The following is a 23,098-nucleotide window of genomic DNA, read 5'->3' on the forward strand; positions in this document are numbered from 1 at the left end:
GTTTGATTTAAATAATTTGACATGGCTTTATTCAGTCAATATTAAGAAAATCAAAGTTATACTTTCACAAAATGTTTTTTTTACATATGATTCTGAAAAAAGGGGAAAAAATACTTTTTTCACATATCCATAGGTCTAAAGAATCATGTATCTAAAGATCTAATCTGTGCTTTTTAAATATGATAAGAACATGATAAGAATAAATAAATCTGAATAATAAATATGATTATATGATTAATTCCTAAATAATTTACCTCATAATAAATACTATTTTTTGTTTGTTTTTAACACCACTCTTATTTGCGATAATAGATTTAAGCTTGACTTCCTTACTTGGTCTCTTTTTATTATATGGTTGCTGCAGTCGCTGTTCAGTGTCTAGGTGCTGAAATCTATTGTGTCGTGATTGATACCATTTCTAGCTCACAATGTTTAATTCACAAAAGATCATTTAAAAAGCCCTGGGGTCTCGTTTATAAAACTGTGTGTAGGATCCACTACGCACAAAAGCCAAAAATATCATAAGCCAAAAATATTAAGACTTATAAAACAAAGCAATGTTCCCTTTATAAATCACAGATCACCTGCAAGTGTGCATACGTGAATCATCATCAGATCCCACCCTTCAAGTCCATTCACCTGTCAAGTTGTTTTTTTATAGATCACAACCTTTGCGTGGGAACTGGCCTACGCACGTTTCCAGACGTATACACACGCTTTAGAAATGAGGTCCCTGATCATAGTTATGTTAATATTTGAAATAAAAACTTACTGTGATTTGATTAGATTAATTTAATTAAAACTATTGACATACGTGACCCTAATAGAATATATAACACTATGAGAAGAAAAGAAAAAAATGGCTATTTTAAGACCTTTGACTGATAGGGTCTTTGGGGAACTAAAAATAGATGTTCAATGCGCATCCCTACAAGAACCCCTTTTAGACCTTTATTGTATGTCGCTCTCAGATACTCTCCAGACACGAGTGATTTAACATCAGCTCTGTTTTAAACCAACTTCTTCATCATAAACATTAACTGACACGCACGCTTATCTGTGGCAGTTTTTAGAGTATGCGCAACTAGACCACATGCCAATGTTCCCCCTCAAGAGACTTTAGGACTATATAAAAGAGCTTTGGGCAGCCGTCCAACAAAACAATTAGCCATCTTCTTGCAGTGCATGGGAATCAAGGGTCCACTTTATCTTTATAATGACCGAACCTCCCCTGCCTCCTTCTTCTCTTCCCGCTGCCGGGCAGAGCGCAGCTGACCCGGACACTGTTCAGTGTTCTCGGCGGTGGTCTTACGGTGATGGAGCGACTTGACTTATCCCTGGTGATATATATACACGATGAAGGAAATAATGGGAACTCTTTTAAATAATATGGATAAGTTCTTTTGATTTTTAGATGATGACACATAGAGACAGATGTGGTGAGGATCCCGTGAGAAAAGGTCGTCCTCTGTGTTGCCTCCAAATTTTGCCAAGTTTTCATAAAAAAAATGTCACTGTCTTTGCAATTCTCTATGAGCTGTCTACAGGTTATTTATGCAATTATTGTTTAATTTAATATTTAAATTCCTGTTTCTCGGTAGAGCATTGGGTAAAGGGCCATTGGTTCGATCCCCAGGCAACACACGTGATTAATAAAATGAATAGGCTAATTGCTTTGGATAAAAGAGCCTTACATGCATAAATGTTATAGGCCTATTATTATCCTGACAAAATGTTTGGGGTCAAAATCAAATGTGAAACAGAATTAAACAAATTACATTTAATTGGAGTATAGCAGTATCACTTTTCAAACCGTATATGTTCAAAACAGCAAATTTCACAATGAGCGTGGAATTATTGCTCAAGTCTGTGTGGGTGTGTGAGTGCCGTGTGTGTGTGTGTGTGTGTGTGTGTGTGTGTGTGTGTGTGTGTGTGTGTGTAGGCTAAGCCTCCCTCGCTCTCTCAGCCTCTCCTTACAATAACAGCGCGTGATGGATGATGGCGGCGGGCTTGTTATTGTCTTGCGCCATCAAAACGTTTTGTCTCACCGCGTGGATTTCTCTAACTCTGTGAGTGAACAGTGATGACTAGTTTAGCGTGGAATACAGTTAAGTGTTTTTCTAAGCGGTACGGCCCCGGCGTGGATGTGGCATCGGGAGTCCCATCATCGGTAACTCAGGCTCGAACCCCTTTGTAGGAGTGACGCATAAATATCTGTCCGTGCGCTATAAACATAACGGTCACAACCCCGCGCGAAATTAAACAACGACTACGCCGCGAGATTAAGAGCCGCGCGATTTACTGGTCTAAAAACAACTGACCTTAAACACGGACCACGTCAGACTACATTTTTCTGGACTGACTAGCCTACTTTAATTCCCCTGACTCAAAAAAAAAAAAAAATGTATTTCCCTCTTTAGCTCTGGAGAAGACTTTAGAAGACAGAAGCATTATAAGCATTAAAAAATATTTTTCTCTTTATTTTCAAAACGGTTAAAGCTATGCTTATCTGATAACAGATATATCATGATAACGAAAAGGTTTACGTTTCTTCCGATTAAGGGAATTAATCATGTTATCTCTTGAAGGCAGGGTGACATGTCCCCTCGTCACAGATTTTGGGAGAAAAAGGTGGAGCAGAATGATAACAAGGTTCATACAGGTCAAAGCGAGTAAACATGAACTATCCTTGCATGTTTAATCAAAACCATATAGCCTAATAAAATAAAATATAACATCAGCAATTTTTATTTGTTCCATAATTATTAACCACCAACAGCAAAGGCGGTTTAAGTTCTTGTCGCTATTTTACATTTATAATTTTTGGTTTTATTTTTTTTATATATAAAAACAAAGTGATGACAGCATTTATATAAAACAATGAATAAAAACCACACTGTGTTGCCTTGAACCAGCAAGGCCCACGTGTGAATATTTAAATAGCTAGATATTAATTTCTCTTTACAGGAATGCGAGTGAAGATGTTGTCCCCATGTATTCCCACTCGTGTTTAGATAGGAGATGATGTGGTTATTTAGTCTTAATAAAAATACTTAAACTTGGTCCATGTTTTAAGTCCATTTCGTGCCTCAGGAAGCTGTAGTCCCACATAAACGCGTTGAATTCAGCATTTCTTTAAGTTCATTTTCCGGTTTGCCCGCAACCATAAATGGCCAGGTCTGTGGAGAAAAAGAAATTGATTAAATGACTGAAAACGAAATAAATGTGAAAGTTATTTTCAGACATACCAAATTTTAAAAAAATACTGTTTGGTCTGTATATCCCATAATACCCACATATGAGATCACAGAAAGAATAACCATATTTTTTAAAGTAAATAAATAGGCCTAATGGTAGCCTAATATCGTGTAAGATGTTTCTAATATTTATTGACCATAATGATACATTTTCCTTTATAAAAAGTACTTGTCAGACTCATTTACTTTGTCATATAAATGTATTTCCTGTAGTTCCTTGATTTGTTTGTACACCACTATTGTCAACTTAAAGTGTTTTTTTGTGCCTAAATAAATATTGGCTGATTCAAAATAAAGATAAACGTTTATGAATGATAAGCTCCTCGTCGATCCCCCAATAAACATGAAAGGTCTTAAGGCCTAATGATTTCAGAGGAATGCAAAATAATTTTGGCCTGCAATGTTACCATGTATAGATGCAAGCTAAACAATATCCTGTTCATGAGGATCTCAGTGAATTGTCTATAAAGCACAAAAGAGTGTTACATTTGAATGAAATGATTAAGCCTCTCACCAGGTTGACAGGATGGATATAGCCATTCTCGTATTTGTCATTGGCAAGTATCTGTCGCAGGTGCGCGATGTAGCTGGAGGCGAGACGCAAGGTGTCCAACTTGGAAAGTTTGGTGTCCGGCGGGACCCACGGTAAAGTCGTCTTCAACCGGGAGAATGCTTTGCTCAACACGCGCATCCTTGCCCTCTCGCGCGCGTTTGCCGCGTTCCTCTGTCCCGGCTTGCCTTCTTGGGCCACACCGTGGGGCGCAGATTTCCGCATGGGCGCTGATTTGCGCCGTTTTCCTGTGGTTGTGGTAAAATCTGTAACCGAGGTCCCTTCGCAGTTGGAACTGTCCTCTGTGCTCTCGTTTGATGTCCCCGGATCTTTACCGGAACCGAATTTCAAAAGACCATCCAACAGTTCAGCCTCGTGAAATTCATCCACGTCGCTGATGGAACCGGTTGACATGTTAAACCAGATGCGAGGAACTCAGGAGAAAGTCTGAGAAGATGTGAGTTTGTGGTTCTCTAAACGAACTTTGAGATAACGAAACTGTCTTTGGAATAGAAACGTGTCCCGTGCGTCATGCGCGAGCGGAGGATGATCGTAACTTGTAACTCAGGCGCTGAAGCATCTTTCCATTTATCTCCCGCGCTTAGGGGCGTGCCCCCTGCACGCTGCTCCGTATACTTCTTTTGAGAAGTTGAGAAAATCTGTTCAGATATTTCTTCTCAAGTGATCGAATCACAACAATTTTTTCTAAACGCTGTGTGCAACGAGGTAATGTTGCCCTTTCTCACGTATGCAGCAAAAATAAAGAGATCCAGATTATAAAATTGTATCAATTCATTGCAACAAATCTAAGTTTTTTTTCCCATCCCTTTAAAATTTCAGCGAAGAGATTATTTAAAACACAACAAAATATTATTCATAATAATTGTATACAAGTTAACATTACACAAAATAATTCACAGCCCCTAGCTCTCTCTGTTCCCTATTTACTATTTTATAAAAATTCTTAAAGGGATCTAAACATCTGATAAGATAACCAAAATCAAGAAACTGCACATATTAACGAAATCTTCTGAAAAGATATTTAAAAACAGACTATAATTATTTACTTAACTAAACAGAATTTTACAAAGCACATAATAATAATAATATATAAATTATTATTATTATTGATATTATTATTATTATTTGCCTGATTATTATTATTCCATATTCGAACAAAATTTTATTAATTTTACATCTGATATTATGTTCGTATTGTATAAACTAATATCAGATGGAAGTTATAACATTATAATTATGTGCTAGTTTACATTAACAGGCAAAGTAAACGTTTGTGTTTTCCACACCAAGTGCCAGAACACCTGCACGTTCCCTTTGAACTAACAGGTGGCAAGATCGAGATTATAATGATGGGTCTTGAACCGGAAATAACAGTCGCGCGCGCGCACTTGTACAGTGGGATTTTTCAGATGGTACAGTGATGACCCTACACGCAATCGCGCATTGCTCATGGGAGAGCCCGTGAAGCTTTCAGCACCGATGCCCTCTAATAGGATCCCACGAGAAGCTTCTCAAATGGCCCACTGGCGCCTCCGAAGGGGCACGTGAAATGGATACTCCGCGTCCCCAAACCCCATGTTTTGCTATTTTAATGGCACCCCACACCGGTCTCTAATACAACCTCCTAATTCAAGCCAAAACATCCCGATCTGCCGAGGTACTAAGTGGCGGCGTTAAATGCGACTCAGGAGTGGTTTTAAATCAGGCGATGATTGCTACGACACACACGGGGGTATCTGGTCTCTCCTCAGAATTTCAGTTTGTGCCCATCATCCAGTGATGCTTTCAGTTATGGTGATGCACATATTGTTTGTAAATGAGAAAATGAACAATAATCAATTTATTACAAGTTAATACATTTCCAAAAAATATGTATATATGGTGATAAGAGATCTGGCCTCTGACACAAAAGACTTTTGGTGTCTAAAAACAGCATCTCTTGTCTGTCTTTATACCTCTGTATATCAAATGATGTTTCAACATTGCTCTAGTTCTTAACCTGGCAGACAAATGGGAAGATCTCATTCCTTGCAAGTCAGATTTGGCAAATCAAGCTGTTATAAAGTTGAACATTTTATACTAATTAGAAAATCTATGACTATCTGAGTGTTTCTGTGTCTCCTTCCCTTGTGGGTGGGCTGGTTAAAAAAAACGAAAGAGGGATATAAGATTAATCATCCTGTCCTAGTGCAGCATTACATGAAGGGTTTAAAATAGCCTCAGTGTTCCTGAAAACCACAGTCACAGTTTCAGCTCATCTTCCTTGACACTAAAACACAGAAAGATAAACAGATATGTTAATACAAAACAGCACCTATTGTACTTAATGTAGGGATCTACAGTAATCATATTTTATCATGCATTTATATAATATATTTTACCCACATCCATATTTTTATATATCAGATGTCTGTAAAAATGTACATATTTACTAGAAGAGTAAGTAGTAGGCTACTAATTTGATAAATTATTGAATTTTGTTATTAAACAGTGCATTACACACTTTAAAAATTTTAACACTTTAAATTACAAGTGAATAACATAAAATCTCCACACACAAACCTTTATTCAGTTAAGGTAAAAAATATCAGTATTAAATTTGTTTTTAACATATTGAGCCCATTTAACAGAGCCCTACCCCATAAAACAATTGCATACCTTAAATGCATTATAAATTGCTTTGGATAATCTGACAAATGCAAAAAAAGAGAAAAGAATTTAGTACTATCATCTACACATTTTACAATAATAAAAAAATCTTATAATATGCTCAAATTTTGAATAATATTGGGTCAAAATGGGACAAATCTAACCTGTAAATTAACCTATGCTGGGTTGTTTTAATCAAATATAAAAATTTTGTGGGTTAATTTAACCCATCGGCTTGGTTCATCCATTTTTGACCCAAAATAAACCATCATTTTTTAGAGATTAATGTTCCACTCTGATCATGACTGCTGTCTAATAAAAGGCATATTTATTCATAATTTAAGTATCACATGTCATTAAGATTTTTTACTTTTTATTCAAAATTTGTATTATATTTTAAAAGGATGGTTAAAAGAATAATGAATTATATCATAAAAAAATGTCACAACTTGTATTAGGACATTGAACAAACCGGTAACTTTATTTCAGAAGTCTTTTGTAATTACTGACTGCATATCAGCTTGTATCGCAGTTTGTCTGCTATAATGGTTACAGACAGCAACAGGTGAAAGCAGCCTGTTAAAAAGAAGAATAATGAAGTCCGACCGAACAAATGTCACAGAATGAGGTTTTCTCAGTGGTGTTAGAGAGGATATCACTAATTAGCTCTGAAGGGTCAAAGGTTGCCAGAAACTGGACACTTAAATGTCCGCATCCGACTTAGAGCTTAAGAACAGACACACACACAAACTTACACACTGAAATACACACACACACACACACAACCTCAGTCACCCAACTCATAAGATGACAGATCCCAACAACTGCACACACACTTAATCTTACATGTGCTTCAACGACACACTCAGCAACATGGCATTTAACAAACCGACAGAATTACACTATATGTGAGGAAAAATTGTACAACCTCGGTAAAAGAGGTGAATTAGAATAACAAAATGTACTGGCTTGAATACAAATGATCCAGTTCTTGGGTCAAACATTGTTGAGTCAGTTCATAAAAACATAACACCCCATGAAAGAGTTTATATCTGACAAACTGTTTAATATAGATGGATGGTGTGGTTTTAAATGCTGCTTAAGAACTATTTTAAAATGTGTTAGTCTGACACATGCGATAAATGGCAATGTATCAAACAAATCTGTAGGTAGATAATAATGAAGACCAGTCCCAAATGCTATAGTCATGTCTGTGCATCTGACCTGTAGGACAGTTACTGTGTCACAAGGGACATGAGATGCAACCAGAAAGATACAGAGGGCCATAAAGTGTAGTCTGGGATGGACACTGACCTGGAATGGATCAGCTGTCGGATATTATCAAGATGTCTTGCAGCTGGGTGCGTTTTGTAGTTGTGTATGCGTGTGGCTTGTGTTTGTGTTGGTGTGTGTGTGTTTGGGGGTAGTGTAGCTAGGAGTGGCTGTACTCCCTGCATTGGAGCTTTTAACTGCCAAGGTCAACGTCCATAGTCGGAATGCAGAATTTTTTGGCTTGTCGCAATGTTTTAGGGAGGGCACAACCTCACCGGACGTGAATATTTTTTAAGAGAGAAATCCTTTTAGAAGCATAATATTATGAATATAATATAGAAGAGCAGTGGTGATCATTACTGTAGGTGTTAATGCACAATGCTACAAACCTTTCTAAAGGGTCATGGACAATTTTAGCCATAGAAGCATGACAATTAATCCAGACACTAAAGTTTACTACAGATCAGTGGCGGCTCGTGACTGCTCATCCGAGGGGCGCTAATTCAAAATTAGTGTTCGGAGCGTCTTGCATTTTCAAAATATGTGTTTGTCCCATCAATTGAACATATGTGCATCACGTGTCTTGTCAAAATAAGTGCCTGCTGCACACGCGTCTAAAGGGTTTATGATAAAAGAGATGCTCGCGTTTGCCAGATACTCGCATAATCTCATGCGTAATCAGAGTTTAGTGTTAAGGGAGTGTCTTGCGTGTATTTTGTGAACATGAGCGTCTCTTCTATTATAAACGGTTTTGACGCTTCTGCAGCAGGCACTTATTTTGACAAAACACGTGATGCACACGGGATCTCTCGATGCGCAGAACACATATTTTGAAAAAAGGAACCACACACACGATGAACTACATACATGTTGTGACGAACTTCGCATCAAGCGCGCTCGAAAAAAGAAGTCACCGGCCTCCACTCCTACACATCTACCTTATGTTTTCATTTTTTTTCCATTCAAGTTACTCGGTTTCCATCTGGAAAGATGTCCAACCTATATTCTGCACTTCAATGTGAGGGTCAATGCATTCGTTTTTAAAAATGTAATTCAACAGAACATTTGCAAATAGCATTTTTTACCCCAACTGTTTTGTGGAAAATGTTGACAGCACCAATTTTATCATTAATCATCTTAATCGGGATGTAAAAAACCTTCTCCAGATCTAATAATTCTCAATAGACGTTTCTTTTAAAGATATGTTTATATAAAAGAAAGACATTCACACACTCTGGGTTCATCCTAAAGTTGCATGTGGGGACGGTTGGACAGATGTGAGGTCACCCCAAAGCTGTGTTTACGGGACGGTTCGCGAGATTGAGCCGAGTGTCTGATAAATCGATCTTGTGAGGCTGAGGTTATTTACATTCTATCTCTCACACGGCCAGAGATAAATGACTCTCTCTTTTACATCGGCTTCATCACACTCAACCTACTGCTCCTCTTCTCATAACTTACAGTCTATGCGTACACACACACACACACACACCAGGTGCATGTATGACGGTATGTGTGTGCATGCTTAACTATACTTTGGGGATACATTTTATCCTAGAACTTAATAAAAATCAGACTAAATTTACCTTTAGGGTCATTTGGGATGTTCTCATTTGTAATAATGACATATAAAGTAAATGTAAATTTTTATTCTAAAATTGCATAGGTTTTTATTAGGCTGTAAGTTAGGATTAAAAAAATGCCAGCTCTATATAAAAACAATAGAAGTTTACGGTATGTAGCCATTTAAATAGCTTCAGTGAATGAAAGCATGTGTGTATGAGTAATTAATTGAAAGATGACAGAAAAGGAAGGATGCAATTTTTGTGTATGTGAGTCACAAGGGACAAACTCTCTATTCTAATGAAAATTATCATCAGGATAAGAGCGCAGAAGAGCGAAAACCTTTGTATAACCTTAACAACCCCCAAATTTCCCAGCAGAACTCAAGTATCAAACCTCCTGTGTCCAAAAGGTTTGAGATTCTAACACAGTCTCACACCCATGGCGTCAATATTTGATGACACTTGACCATGCGTCAATATGTTGACGCGGAGGGTATACCTTTCGCGTCATTTTTTGACGAACTGGGGACTTCAATACTATTAGGTACGCGAAATTAAACAGTTGTCGCCTGGCATTGGGGTTAGGGTAAGGTTTGGGTAGGGATGTCATTATGTAAATCTAACCCTAAACCGACGCGAAAATGGTAGAAAATGGTAAGAAAATAGGAAAGAGAATGCAACGGACTTAATAGTATTGAAGTCCCCAGTTCGTCAAAAAATTGGGCGGAGTGATCTGCTCGCAGCACACGAGAAGCCCCTGGTGAGGAGCAGAGAGTTCGGTCAGAGTTGTGCAAATCACTCCGCCCATGCGGCAGTGCTTCGTCTTCAGAGAATATAGTTCTCAGTATGTATACTGTTAAAAGATCGCTGTGTCTCATATCACCTTGTTATTTGTACACGGTTTGACTATACAAATCACAACACATAAATAGGAAAATGATCGCGTTATTTTGTCACTTATTGGGAGCAGTATACTAGCTGGAGCCATGCATTTCCAGTCTTTGTGCTAAGCTAAGCTAGCGGGGGCTGCGTCAGACAGAGTTACAGCACGCACGGAGATGAGAGAGGTATGTATGGACTTATCTAACTCTGGGGGATACGGTGAATAAGCTAAATTCCCAAAATGTGGGCGTGTTCCTTTAAAACACTCGCATGTTGCATATTCTTGTTCATTTTCAAGGTTGAATAAAGTATTTTTCTTGATAGGTGTATCTAAAATGTTATTTTTCCAAAGACCTTCACATATTTCATTTTATGAATGACTCTTTTTGCTTTTCAGGATAATCATGGGAAAGAACTAAAAATCAGAGGCCGGTAAAGGACCACCTAGCAACCACTTTGCAACTCCCTGGCAACCACTGGTATGTATATTTAAAATAAATTCAAATGTTATTTATCAATAAATACAAGTGTTTCGATAGCTGAAATGGTAGAGTATTGAGTTAGAAGTGTTAAAGGGACACTGCACTTCTTCAAAAAACATGCTCATTTTCCAGGTCCCCCAGAGTTAAATATTTGATTTTTACCGTTTTGGAATCCTTTCAGCTGATCTCCAGGTCTGGCACTACCACTTTTAGCAAAGCTTAGCATTATCCATTGAATCTGATTAGACCACCAGCATCGCGGTAAAAATAACCAAAGAGTTTTGATATTTTTCCTATTTAAAACTTGATTCTTCTGTAGTTACAACGTGAAGTAAGACCAGCGGAAAATTAAAAGTTGTGATTTTCTAGCCAGATATGGTTAGGAACTATACTCTCATTCTGGCGTAATAATCAAGGACTTTGCTGCCGTAACATGGCTGCAGGAGGCGCAGTAATATTGAGCAGTGCTCGGAAATACTCTCCTGCTATTAAAAGTTATTAAAGGACAAGTTCGGTATTTTACACTTAAAGCCCTGTTTTCAGATTGTTTATGATGAAATAGAACGGTTTTGATTGAAATTTGGACATATGATGCTGGCCCGAGAATTTTCGGTTTCTGTTGTATCAGCCCTCACCCTCACAATGGATGTATAGGTGCACTGGAACAATCCTTCCTAAAATGCATTAAACTTTTGTTTACAAAGACGTGAAACTCACCGAGTGGTCAGGGGTGTTTACTGATGTGCTCACACAAAAATCGCTGCAAAAGATGCTTTCCAACATGTGTTTTAGCATTGGTTGTAAACTTGTGGACCTATTTTTCCAAACGCCTCACACTCGTACATTCTTCCGCTGAGAGCTTAAATAATAGACACTCCAGCCCAGTTGGTGGCAATAATCTGCCTTTGCCAATTGCAGGAATACAAACAACGTTCCCGGCGTGGAGTAATACCGTATACCTCACAGCACATCTAATACAAGTCAATGGAGTTGGACAAAAACTAAGATAAAACCTGTTGGAAAACATCTTTTGCAGCGATTTTTGTGTGAGCATATCAGTGAACACCCCTGACCACTCGGTGAGTTTCACGTCTTTGTAAATGAAAGTTTAATGCATTTTAGGAAGGATTGCTCCAGTGCACCTATACAGCCACTGTGAGGGTGGGGGCCGACACAACAAACACCCCAAAACTCTCGGGCCAGCATCACATGTCCAAATTTCAGCCCAAACTATTCTATTTCATCATAAACAATCTGAAAACAGGGCTTTGAGTGTAAAATACCGAACTTGTCCTTTAAGTGGACTGTTTTCGGCTTTAATTTTCCGTCGGTCTTAGTACATGATGTAACTAACGAAGAGTTAAGTTTTAAATAGGAAAAATATCGAAACTCTTTGGATATTTTTGAGCGCGATGCTAATGGTCTAATCAGATTCAATGGATTGTGCTAAGCTATGCTAAAAGTGTTAGCGCCAGACCCGGAGATCAGCTGAACAGATTACAAAAATGTAAAAATCAAATGTTTAACTCAAGGGGAGCTGGAAGATGGGCATGTTTTCAAAAAAAGTGGAGTGTCCCCTTAAGGTCATGGGTTAGAATCCCAGGGAACACACATACTGAGCAATTTAAACCTTGTAAGTCACTTTGGATAAAAATATCTGCCAAATGTGTAAATGTAAATTATAAACTACAATACACCAACATAAAAAGCAGCCTGATCATTTGAAATGTGTGAATACAGTAAAATGAGACAGGTAAGCATCATTGACATTTTCTTCAAAATGAAAAAGTCTGTTTGGTACTGTGCACAATATTTACTAAAGCCAGCTGATTATCTAGACTAATCCCATTAACGAACACATTTCTGCTTTCCTTTTCTTTATACACACACTTGATATTTCCCAACACCAGTGGCTTTTCTCCAGTTAGCAGGATAATGAGAACTGTGGTGTACTTCTGCATCTGTGACTCATATCTGAAAAAAAAACTACAGAGACAAAGCAATCGTACCCCTGCATCATACTACCATAAGTCTGTTTAACAAATCTGACACCACTTGTTTATGTCTACAAACAGAAATTAATATCATGCACTTAAGAGGAGAGGAGGGAGATGCTGGTGTGAAAGATTTGGATGGATGAAGCAACTCCTCTCTCTTCACTTTGTTCCAACAACTTAAGAAAGAATTGAATTGCAGTTCAACTATTTTATATTATGAGTAGCTTGCTTGACAAGCTACAACAGCGCTGTACAAGCAAACGCACTCCCACATATACGCTCCACACCATCTTATCACCAGAAATTAGTCTGTAAACCAAGTCTGCCAACTTTTTTGATGGTAATAAGTGCTGTGTTTGTATTGCATCGGTGCAGTGAGCAATCAGAAGTTCATCCACTCCCAGGAAGCCCAGATATCAGACTGGCTGAGATGAAGCTCTCTTGGGCTTCTGCAGCCCTGAGCTCACGGCGCAGGGCTGATAACCGGGCGTAGAGGCAGACTGGAGCGCGCCGGGTGTAGGTGCAGTCGGATACAAGCCGTATCACAGACGTGATAGTAAAGACATGATGAGGTCCTCTAATGCAAAATGTCTCAAACTCCTACATTATGATACTGCACATGACTGCCTCCCTATCCTCACACACAAACACACATGCCTTTCTCTTTATTTTTCATGGATTTGGCTCTGACATTTCCAATCACTTTCGACACCAACAGGAGGCCTATTGGTTCAAATGAGTTCTCTCCATCAAAATGGACGGAAGTAAATAAAATCTGCATTTGCAAATCCAGTTAAAGTCATTTTTTGTGATTTAACGTTTTATATAAAATCATATAGTTTCTATACAACCCCTAATGTGCCTATCAAATTGCATTATGCAAAATTCTGTAACTTGTATCTTCATTGCATTGCTTTTTAACAATTACATGTCTAGCTGTCAAGTTCAGTCACAAACTTTTTTAGTCTTATCTTGCCCAGAGCATCGAGTGAGTCAGGTGCCCCCTAAAAAGGTGCATTAAAGCCGCTCTATGCATTTTGGCGTTTTGGTCAACCAGCGACCCCTAGAGTCGCTGGAGAATACTTCCAACTGTCGTAATTTCCCACTCTAGTACTCCAAAGATAATGACCAGGTAATGTTTCACAATTTCATACAAATATTAGGCTACTGCATAGTCTACTAAACTACAGATGATGGTAATAGGATAATAAGAGAAGTTTATTTCAAGTGTAGAGTGCATATAATAATGAAGTACCGCGTTTGCTAGCTTATGACGTTTTTAGATGATTGCAGCTAAATCACAAGTAAACATTACAAAATGCCATGACAAAGTTAATTGTGTACTTTGCATTATTTCATAACATTGTTCGCTATAATGTCACTATACATGATTATTGCTACTTGTCATAATAGTTTGCAAATTGTGCATGTTTACACTATTTACAACCTCTAGGCTTATTTATGTCCTGATAATTATGTGAGATATTGACAACTGTTGTCATGATAATCGCATGACATACTACAAGCAAGCGCAACAACATACAACATAGACCGCAAACAAGTTTACAAATGAGAGATTTACTTACTAGTCCATCAACAAGATCGCCAGATCAGCATCCCATCCAGTGCTGTCTTTTAGCTCACTCCAACGAGTAAAAACCTGACAGAGTGGGACTCTTGTCCGGTTCCTAACGCGGTCAGATTCTCTTTTCCTTTTCCTACTTTCTTCCGAATGCGCTTTCTTAACTTTTAAATCGTTTAGCCTCACGTCTCAAATTTGTGCGTGCAGTTGTTGTGATCGACTTCATGCTGCGCTGCAAGAACCGACAGCCGGATGACGTCAAAGTGCCGTCTCGGATCATTCTCGCGGTACTTTGACGTCATCTGGCGGTCGGTTCTTGCAGCGCCACACGAAGTCGAACAAGCCTAACGTGTGTGACGTCGTTTCCGTAAAGCAAGTCGTGATTCTCGCGAGATTTGTAAGGGGCGGTTCTCTCAAGCTTGCATTGCTGGTTTTGGTAGCGGCGTCCTCCCGGAGCTTCAACAGGAGGATGATTCGCCTTACTATGACTTTGTTTACCACTGAAATAACTTTGAAGCTGTTATATTTAGGTAAAGTTACTGCATAGTGTGTATTTAAGCAATTGTACCCTATAGGAGGGGTGCAACTGCAAACAGGACAAATGACTCTGAGTTTGTTGCATAAGAGTTTCTAAATTCTTCTAAATCTGCAGGTAAATTGATTGAGGGTCAAAGCAAACAGTGACCCACCAAAACTGCCACTTTAAAATCCTTCACCACTCTGTCAGATGGGGTTGGTCTAATGTGGTCTAATGTCTTCCAAAAGGATGTTACTACAGGAAGGAAAACGAGGAAGGAGAAGTGGTCCCCAGGGTGTGCACGTAAGTGTGTGTGTGTGAACCTTAAATGTGTGAATCAAAGGGGGCAATGGATCAAGTAGATGTTTCAGTAAGCACCAAAGTCTATCAATCAATAACAGGTCACTATGTTCCACACTACAAAGACATGCGTATCATACACTAGACTAGACTATGTGTATACACAAAATTGTATTGTTTTTAATAGATTTCAAGGGCAATGCATGGGAGATGCTTTATCCAAAGCAACTTACAGTGCTTTACAATGTATACATTTTTATCAGTATGTGTGTTCCCTGGGTTCAAACAGGTATTGACCTTTTGCGTTGCTAATGGATGCTCACTGTCAGAAAAAAACTGTACCTTTTTTGTTGCTGGGGTGGTACCCTAAAGCAGTGGTTCTCAAACTGTGGGGCCCCGAGATTGTGGCCAATTTTATGACATTTTATAAAATACATTAATTTATCACGAATTCTGTGTAATTAAACATCAGAAAAAAAAGGCTACTAACCATTAGCACTACATTGTATATTGTATGTTTAATTCAAATTTGATGTTTTATGTCATAAATATTCTTTGGGGGGCCATGAAGAACACAAGTGGGGGCCGCCGTACACAAGGGGGGCTGCACGCTAAAAACGTTTTAGAACCATGCCCTAAGGTTCTGTTTTGTACCTTTACAGGTATACTAAACATAATACAATGTTGCACCCTTTTGGGTACTGTACTTTAAGGATCTAAGGTACAGTTAACTGTTTGGCCCTAAAATGTAACTGGTACACAATAGGTCCTTAGGGTATAATATTGGACTCCAAAAGGTACAACATTTCAATGTGTTTTATACCCATAAAGGTACAAAAATAAAACACTCCAACTCTCAGAAATAAAGGTACAAAAGTTGTCACTGGGACAGTACACTTTCAAAAACCCAAAGAGTGCATTTAAGTACTTCGAAGATACATATTGGTAGATTAAAGATATATATTTGTACCTAAATGGTACATTAGGACCTTTTTTAAAGGGAACTGCCCTTTATACATTTAAATATGGTGATGTAGTTTGTCCGAAATGTTTTCATATGACACATATATATTCATACATAAACTGTTTTGACGGTCAGTAAGCAGGATTGAATACAGTATATAAAGTACGCTGTATACTCTAAAAATGTTTGGGTTATTTTGAACCCATAATGGGTAAATATTGGACAGAACACACCACTGGGTCAAAACCTTCCGATCTCTCCGATGAAGCCAATACGGAAGTGACTTAGGGGTTGTGCACGCCAAAACTTTTAAACGCGGCTGAAAACGCCTGGACAACGCTGAATGCCAGCTGTTTTTCAGCCGAGTGCCAGCTTTCTTCAGCTAAGCGCTTTGGTAGCTCTGATACATCAGCTGTGAGCTGTTGGTTACTGTAATACTTGTCCCGCCTCTCCTCCACTGTGATTGGAAGGCCGTGTGAAAACTGACATTGACAAGCGGAGGTTTTTACCCAAAGTTGAATATGTTTCAACTCTCGGCGCTGAGCGTGGAAAAAACGCCGGGCGCCGGTTTTCAGCACGGAGGAAAACTGCTAGCTGCTGGCTTATTTGAAAAACGCGGAGCTTCCATTGAAAACAATTGAAAACATGCGCCGGCCGCGGGCGTAAAAGTTTTGGTGTGCACGCCCCCTTAGGGGCCAGTCACACCAAAAGCGCTTGAAACGCTTGCAAACGCAAGGCGCGACGCACTGCCTTTAAAAAAAAAAAAGCAGTGCGACGCGGCTTTTCATATTGCTAAGCAACCACCGCGTCAGCTGTCTTGTCATTCAAATATTGAAGCGTGAGCGTTCTTTTGCTGTTAACTCTCATATTAGCAGAAACTTTAAAAAGAGGGAGCTTGCTCTGACTTTGTTTGAGGGTAAGAGGTGCACAAACACGCAGGAGAGAGTGAGCGAGTGGAGTCCGGTTCTTCAAAGCAACTGTAAACTTCACTCACCACAACGTAAGGCCCGCCTCTCCCCTCATTCGATTGGACAATGGAAAGACGCGAATGACGTTGGGCGCTTCTCCGCTCTCAGCGCTCCTTCAAAAAGGCGTGCGCGGCAGATGGCAAAAAACTGCAAGGCGCTCGGCGCGCATAAAAACCCGCCCTGCCCATAGAATTTCATTCAAAAAAAGGCGCCTGCAACTGCCATAAACGCTTTTGGTGTGACTGGCCCCTTAAACTGCAATTTATCGACTGGCCGCTTGAGGCTGGCTCCAAAAGGGAGTCTATTCCCATAGACCTCCATGTTAAAATGGCCAACTTTACAGTAGAAAATATGTTTACAGCCTGGTACAAAAATAGTTTTTGGTCTGTATAGCTAAGTTTGCCCTTCATGACAACTGTGAGGGGGGTGCATAATTAAGGGCGTGGCCACTTGAGTGACGGTTGAACAGCCACTGCGATCACTAGAATCGAGCTAGGCGGACGTGGTTTCAGCAACCAGCCCCCTCTGCATCACCCATGTCCTGCCTCTACCCATTTTTGGTTATCTGTGAGTGATGCGCGTGACGCGCAGCTAAGATGGCACCGGTAGGCATTGCCTACTTTAAGCTTTAAAAACGATCTTCAGAAACCAATGGGTGACATCACGAACACTATGTCCATCTTTTTTTACAGTCTATGGTCAAAACTGACCCAATGCTGGGTTGGTTACCAGTGGCGGGCGGCTCGTGACTGCTCATCCGAGGGGCACTAATACAAAATAAGTGTTCGGAGTGTCGTGTGTGTTGCTTGTGTTTTCAAAATGTGTGTTTGTTGTGTCATGTAAACCATGTGCATCACGTGTCCTGTCAAAATAAGTGCCTGCTGCACACGCGTCAAAACCGTTTGTGATAAAAGAGACGCTCACGTTCACAAAATACACGCAAGACACTCCCTAAACTCTGATTACGCATGAGATTATGTGAGTATCTGGCACATGCGATCGTTTCTTTTATCATAAACCCTTTAGACGCGTCTGCAGCAGGCACTTATTTTGACAAGACACGTGATGCACACAGGACCTCCCGGCGCGCAGAACACACACTCCGAAAAAAGGAACCACACACATGACGGGCTACATACATGTTGTTACGGACTTCGCATCAAGCGGCCTCGAAAAAAGAAGTCACCGGCCGCCACTGGTTTTTACCCAATCATTTTTAACTCTGTCCAATATTTACCCATTATATGTTAAAAATAACCCAGCCATTTATAGAGTGTACATGATTTTTGAAGTTACTGAATAATATTTCTATTGTAAAATACAGGTGTCAGTCTTTTACAGCGCATAATCAGCATTAGGCGGTGTAAAATTACAGGACTATTATTTACACTTTTATAAATAAAGAAGCTATAGACGGTTTCATCGGATGCACGTGCGGTCGCGCGATTACGCGTCTGGTCTGAACTTTACTTCCGGTTTCTGTTTGTTTAATAGTCTGACTAGTTGCTAAACTGAACCCTTGATCAAATACCTCGCAGAAAATAACAAATGTTTTGTTTTCCTAGATAATCTACGTGTTGTTTATTTTGCTTGTTATATAAATAAACTACTTTAAAAGGACTTTTGTTTTTATTTATTCTTAGTGGAGTTTACTGGAAGTTACGTGTGTTCCACGAAAGCCCCTTATTATGTTGTTACTGCTGAAACGTCTATAAAAGGTTCTTCACAGTGATGCCATGGATGAACCATTTTTGGTGGTTCCCCAAAGAACCATTCAGTCAAAAGCTCTTAAAATAACCATTTGTTGTTATCTTTGATAGTCTAAAGAACTTTTTGTGAAACAGAAAGGCTCTTCAGATGTTAAATGTGCTTTATGGAAGCATACAACCAAAAATGGTCTTCTATGGAATTGTGTAAGCAGCATAATTTTTAAGTGCATATGACAAAAAAACTTGTTTCCTATCTATTTCTCCCTTGTTCGTATTTATTAATATTTTGTTTACTGGGTGATATTTGCATTTTTATCTTTGTTTATTGTCTGTTTAGCACTGCGTTAAGTGTCTGTCTAGCTCTTAAGAGACCAGCTGCAGCCATTCTGCAACACTTCTCATGTTCACACTCGTTCTAACAATTTTGTTTTACACTGTGGAGCTCGCATTCATTACTGGGCTATTTAAGTTCTGTTATACAGAGATGAGGTGTGTGATGACTGATGATTGAGACGTTTTATTTAGCGTCAACACCTTGGGATAGTCAAAGCTGAGTGATTTATATATAATGAGTCTAAGCACAATCTCTCTCTCTCACTCACATACAATATGCATATAAACTCATGCATCTTATCTGCTCCTCTTTATGGTCCTTTCATCTTTTTCTCACTTTGCTGATGAATAATTTCGGGTCCTCGCATGGCCACGTCTTATAACAGATCACCACACTGACATTAAACAAGGCACCCATGTTTGAACTGAGCACATAAGCTTTGCATTACAAAATGCATCCAACGAATTCGACCAAATACGTAGCCAACACAACAACATTTAAATGTTTCTGTATCTCAGTTCATTGGTTTCTCTTCAGCATAACCTCAGTATCCGCGAAGCACATCTGCCAAATATTTTGATAACTGTCAGTGAATAACTTGTGCCGTAAATCTGCATTATGGCCAGATTTCAAACATAGTTTATCAGATTCATCCACACATTCGCTCACACTGCAGCCGGTCAGAGTTTTTCCAAACAAGTACAAAAATGCTCAACGTCTCCAAAACGTGTCAAGTATCCCTGTCAAATTGGTGGACGGAGTTCAGGCCAAGTGTCTGTGGAGGAAAGAAAACAAGCTAAGTGTTTGAACTGCACTTCTTAGGAAACCTCCTTGGGTCAAAGGTCAAACTGTGTCTATTTCTATCCATTGTACACGTTTTTGTACGACTTCCTGTTGATCATATTTGTGTGTCTAAATAATGAAGTATAAGATCGTTTAACATCATTAAATTCTGGACTTGAATATAAGTAAAATATAATTATATAAAGTAAAATCGGAATATGTGTGCATGTGTGTAAGAGAGCTTTCAATCCATTATTTTATTGTCAGTATGACGGTCTTTATCTCTTCCTCCATAATTAAAGATAATAAACGCAGATGCTTTTCCTTTATGTCTTTTTTTCCTGCAGTGTCTCATTCATTTATCTCATCTATACACACATACAGGTGTCTGAGAGGGGTTAATGCATATGTCCAGTCTCTCATCCATACACAGCTGTGCAGATAACTTTTAACCCCCTTCTCAAATACACACACACACCAGTGATGGCCTTTAAAAGTGCTGTACTTCAACATTAAACAGAACACTTTCCAAAATATCAAAAGAAGTATTGTCCAAAATTATGAAATGCTGGACAAGATAAATGAAGAAAAATAATCTGACTACACAATAAGGTTGTATTTGTTAACATTAGTAAATGCATTAGCTAATATGAACAATATATATTTTTAGCATTTGGTCATCTTTATTAATTTTAGTTAATGCCTACACTCTAAAAATGTTGGGTTTTTTTCAACCCAGCATTGGGTCAAAAAGGAACAAGCCCAGCCGTTGAGTTAAATTAACCCAGAAAGCGTTTATATTTGACCTAACAATTGGTTAAACAACCCAGCATTTTGGGTTGAAACAACCAAGCATAGGTTAAATCGCAACCTAACTGGCTGGGCTCGTCTCTTTTTGACCAAACACTGGGTTGAAAGTAAGCCAGTGTATACAATTGTTCATGTTAGTTCATTGTGCGTTAACTAATGTAAACAGTTACAACTTTTGATTTTCAAAATGAATTAGTTAATACTGATATTAACATGTAATAAAATGTATAAATGCTGTATTTTTGTTTATTGTTAATTTATGTCAGCTAATGCGTTAACTAAATGCAACCTTATTGTAAAGGATTACCAAAATATCTTTCTAATAATAGACTATGTGAGCCTGCCAACATGATCTCACGGAAAGTCGTGTTATAGTCACAAAAAAGTTGAATTCAGCTTTTTTTGTGCCTTGAGCACAAATGTCTTTTTCATGTCACTTGCACGAATTTCTATAAATAGTTTTTCATGGCGATAGCACAACTTTCTTTTTCGTGCCATTTCATGTATTGTATTCTCATTTTTCATTCTAGTTTTAAATCATGGTCGCTTGGGGTTGGGGTTAGATTTGAGGTTTGGGTTAGGATGTAATTTTATTTTATATATTGTTTTCTACACATTTTTTTCTTTCACTTTTAAAACTATTCTCGCCTGGATTTGGGGTTAGAATTCGGGATTGGGTTAGGATGTCTAAAAATGTAACAGAAAGTGATTCTAACCTCAACCCCAAGCGACAATGGTAAGAAAACAGGAAAAAACAATGAGAAAACAATACATAAAATGAAATGAAAAGAAAGTCGTGCCATGCACACGAAAAACTAGAAATTTGTGCCAGGGACAGGAAAAAGACATTTGTGCTCATTAAAAAAAGCTGGCCATGGACACGAATAAATTAAATCAAATTTTTCGTGAGTATAACACGACTTTCCGTTAGATCAGTCTGCCCTGCCTTAGAAATCCCAGCTAAAATCATTTTTGTAACTAACTGCTTCCAAATAAATCATCTGTTATAATATAAAGAACATTTTGTATAAATGAAGAGTTTCGTTGCAAAACGAGATAACCACCGTTTTTTTAACTGTTCAGAAATCGTGTTTTTTGGTTGTGCATTCCAATTAATTTCAATGCAACTGCAGTTGGTTTGTTTTGATTTAAACCTTCATAACTTAAAAAATACAGCTAAGTAGCAACATAAAACAAAATAATAACATGATAACATAATAATAAACATGTTTTGACAAAAATGTTAAAAAATGGATTTATCTCGTTTTGCAACGAAACTCTTCAAATATAACCTTGATGTCTTTAATACTGACTAAGTAAGGTCATGTCAAAGATTCAAATGAAAGTGACTGAAATCAAACATTGATTTTTCTAATCTCATGATTAGATTATGAAACTTTAGCCTGCATTTTACAGACAGGGTCGCATATTGTCCTTTCATATTTTATCTTGCTATCATTGAGTTTCAAAGGAAGTAGAAGACATGAATTATTTATTTAGCCTGTTTTAGTCACCTAACAAACCGCTGAAGCTCTCTTGTAACAGAAGTAAATGTTGATGTGGTGATACTATAGTATATTTTACCCAATAAAGGGATCATTCACACAAAAAAGAAAATTCTGTCATCGTTTACTCACCCTCAACTTGTTACAATCATTCTTTGTTTTGCTAAACACAAATGAAGATGGTTGTAATCAAGCAGGAAGCAGAAGCACCATTGACTTCCATAGTAGGAAAGAAAAAAAACTATGGAAGTCAATGGGGCTCAAAAATGGTTTGGTTACAGATATTGCTCAAAATATCTTCTTTGTGTTCAGGAGAACAAACAATTTTTTACAGATCTTTAATAACTTGATGGTGATTAATTAAATTATGACAGACTTTTAAAGGTGCAGTGTGTAATTTTTAGAAGGATCTCTTGACAGAAATGCAAAATAATATACAAAACTATATTATCAGGGGGGTAAAAAGACCTTTCGTAATGAACCATTATGTGTTTATTACCTTAGAACAAGACCTTTTCATCTGCATACACAGAGGGTCCCCTTACATGGAAGTCGCGATTTTGTGCCACCCTTTTTCTACAGAAGCCCTTAACGGACAATTTTTTTACTAAGTTGCCTCCGACAAAGATATGTTTGTCCAGTGGCGGCTACTGTAGCTTCTCTATGTGTTTCAAAATCGAGGGGTGAGCAGTAGGCTAAGCCGTTTGTTGCAATTCACAACCTCACCACTAGATGGCGCTACAATTTACACACTGCACCTTTAATTTTTTGATAAACTATTCCTTTAAAAGAAAGTGCTGTTTTCGTATTGTTACACGGATGCAATAATCTGAAAAACAACCCTATAATAAAACAGCTTTTTATCCTGTTATAACATCTGTTGTGAATAAACATCTGCACTAATTTGGTCAAATACTAGATCTGCATTCGCCATATTCATGCTGGTAACAC

The 23,098-nt window shown here is 38.3% G+C and overlaps 2 protein-coding genes and 1 long non-coding RNA gene across 5 annotated transcripts in view; 1 reads left to right on the forward strand and 2 right to left on the reverse strand.

Annotated features, from left to right (window-relative positions):
• Nucleotides 1-23,098, forward strand: part of LOC129431514 (uncharacterized) — a 41,282-nt gene that overhangs the window by 16,197 nt on the left and 1,987 nt on the right. Inside the window, exons 2-3 of one of the 3 annotated variants that reach the window (XR_008639858.2) lie at nt 10,594-10,675; nt 13,051-13,475. This is a non-coding gene — a long non-coding RNA (uncharacterized lncRNA). Of the gene's footprint in view, nt 1-10,593; nt 10,676-13,050; nt 13,476-15,022; nt 15,078-23,098 lie in introns of those variants that run through there. The other 2 variants (XR_008639859.2, XR_008639860.2) reach the window with 2 other exon arrangements.
• On the reverse strand, nt 2,726-4,420 carry tcf21 (transcription factor 21). The gene is made up of 2 exons (XM_055189447.2): nt 3,772-4,420; nt 2,726-3,179 (listed from the first exon to the last, which is right to left on the reverse strand). Exons 1-2 carry the CDS (start codon nt 4,219-4,221, stop codon nt 3,090-3,092), a joined length of 540 nt encoding a protein of 179 aa, XP_055045422.1. The 5' UTR covers nt 4,222-4,420; the 3' UTR covers nt 2,726-3,089.
• Nucleotides 5,026-23,098, reverse strand: part of slc2a12 (solute carrier family 2 member 12) — a 46,579-nt gene continuing 28,506 nt past the window's right edge. Inside the window, exon 7 of the transcript XR_008639855.2 lies at nt 5,026-6,097. The gene's annotated coding sequence lies outside the window, so the exon portion shown is untranslated. The remainder of the gene's footprint in view (nt 6,098-23,098) is intronic.

Source organism: Misgurnus anguillicaudatus, chromosome 13 (genome assembly GCF_027580225.2).
Source record: "Misgurnus anguillicaudatus chromosome 13, ASM2758022v2, whole genome shotgun sequence".
In the NCBI taxonomy this organism is placed as follows: Eukaryota; Metazoa; Chordata; class Actinopteri; order Cypriniformes; family Cobitidae; genus Misgurnus; species Misgurnus anguillicaudatus.

Excerpts from the sequence above, each read along its gene's own strand:
- tcf21 (XM_055189447.2), bottom strand. The coding sequence starts at position 4,221 with ATGTCAACCGGTTCCATCAGCGACGTGGATGAATTTCACGAGGCTGAA. Across the intron at positions 3,180-3,771 it reads ATATCCATCCTGTCAACCTG|ACCTGGCCATTTATGGTTGC; the intron begins GTGAGAGGCTTA and ends TTTTCTCCACAG.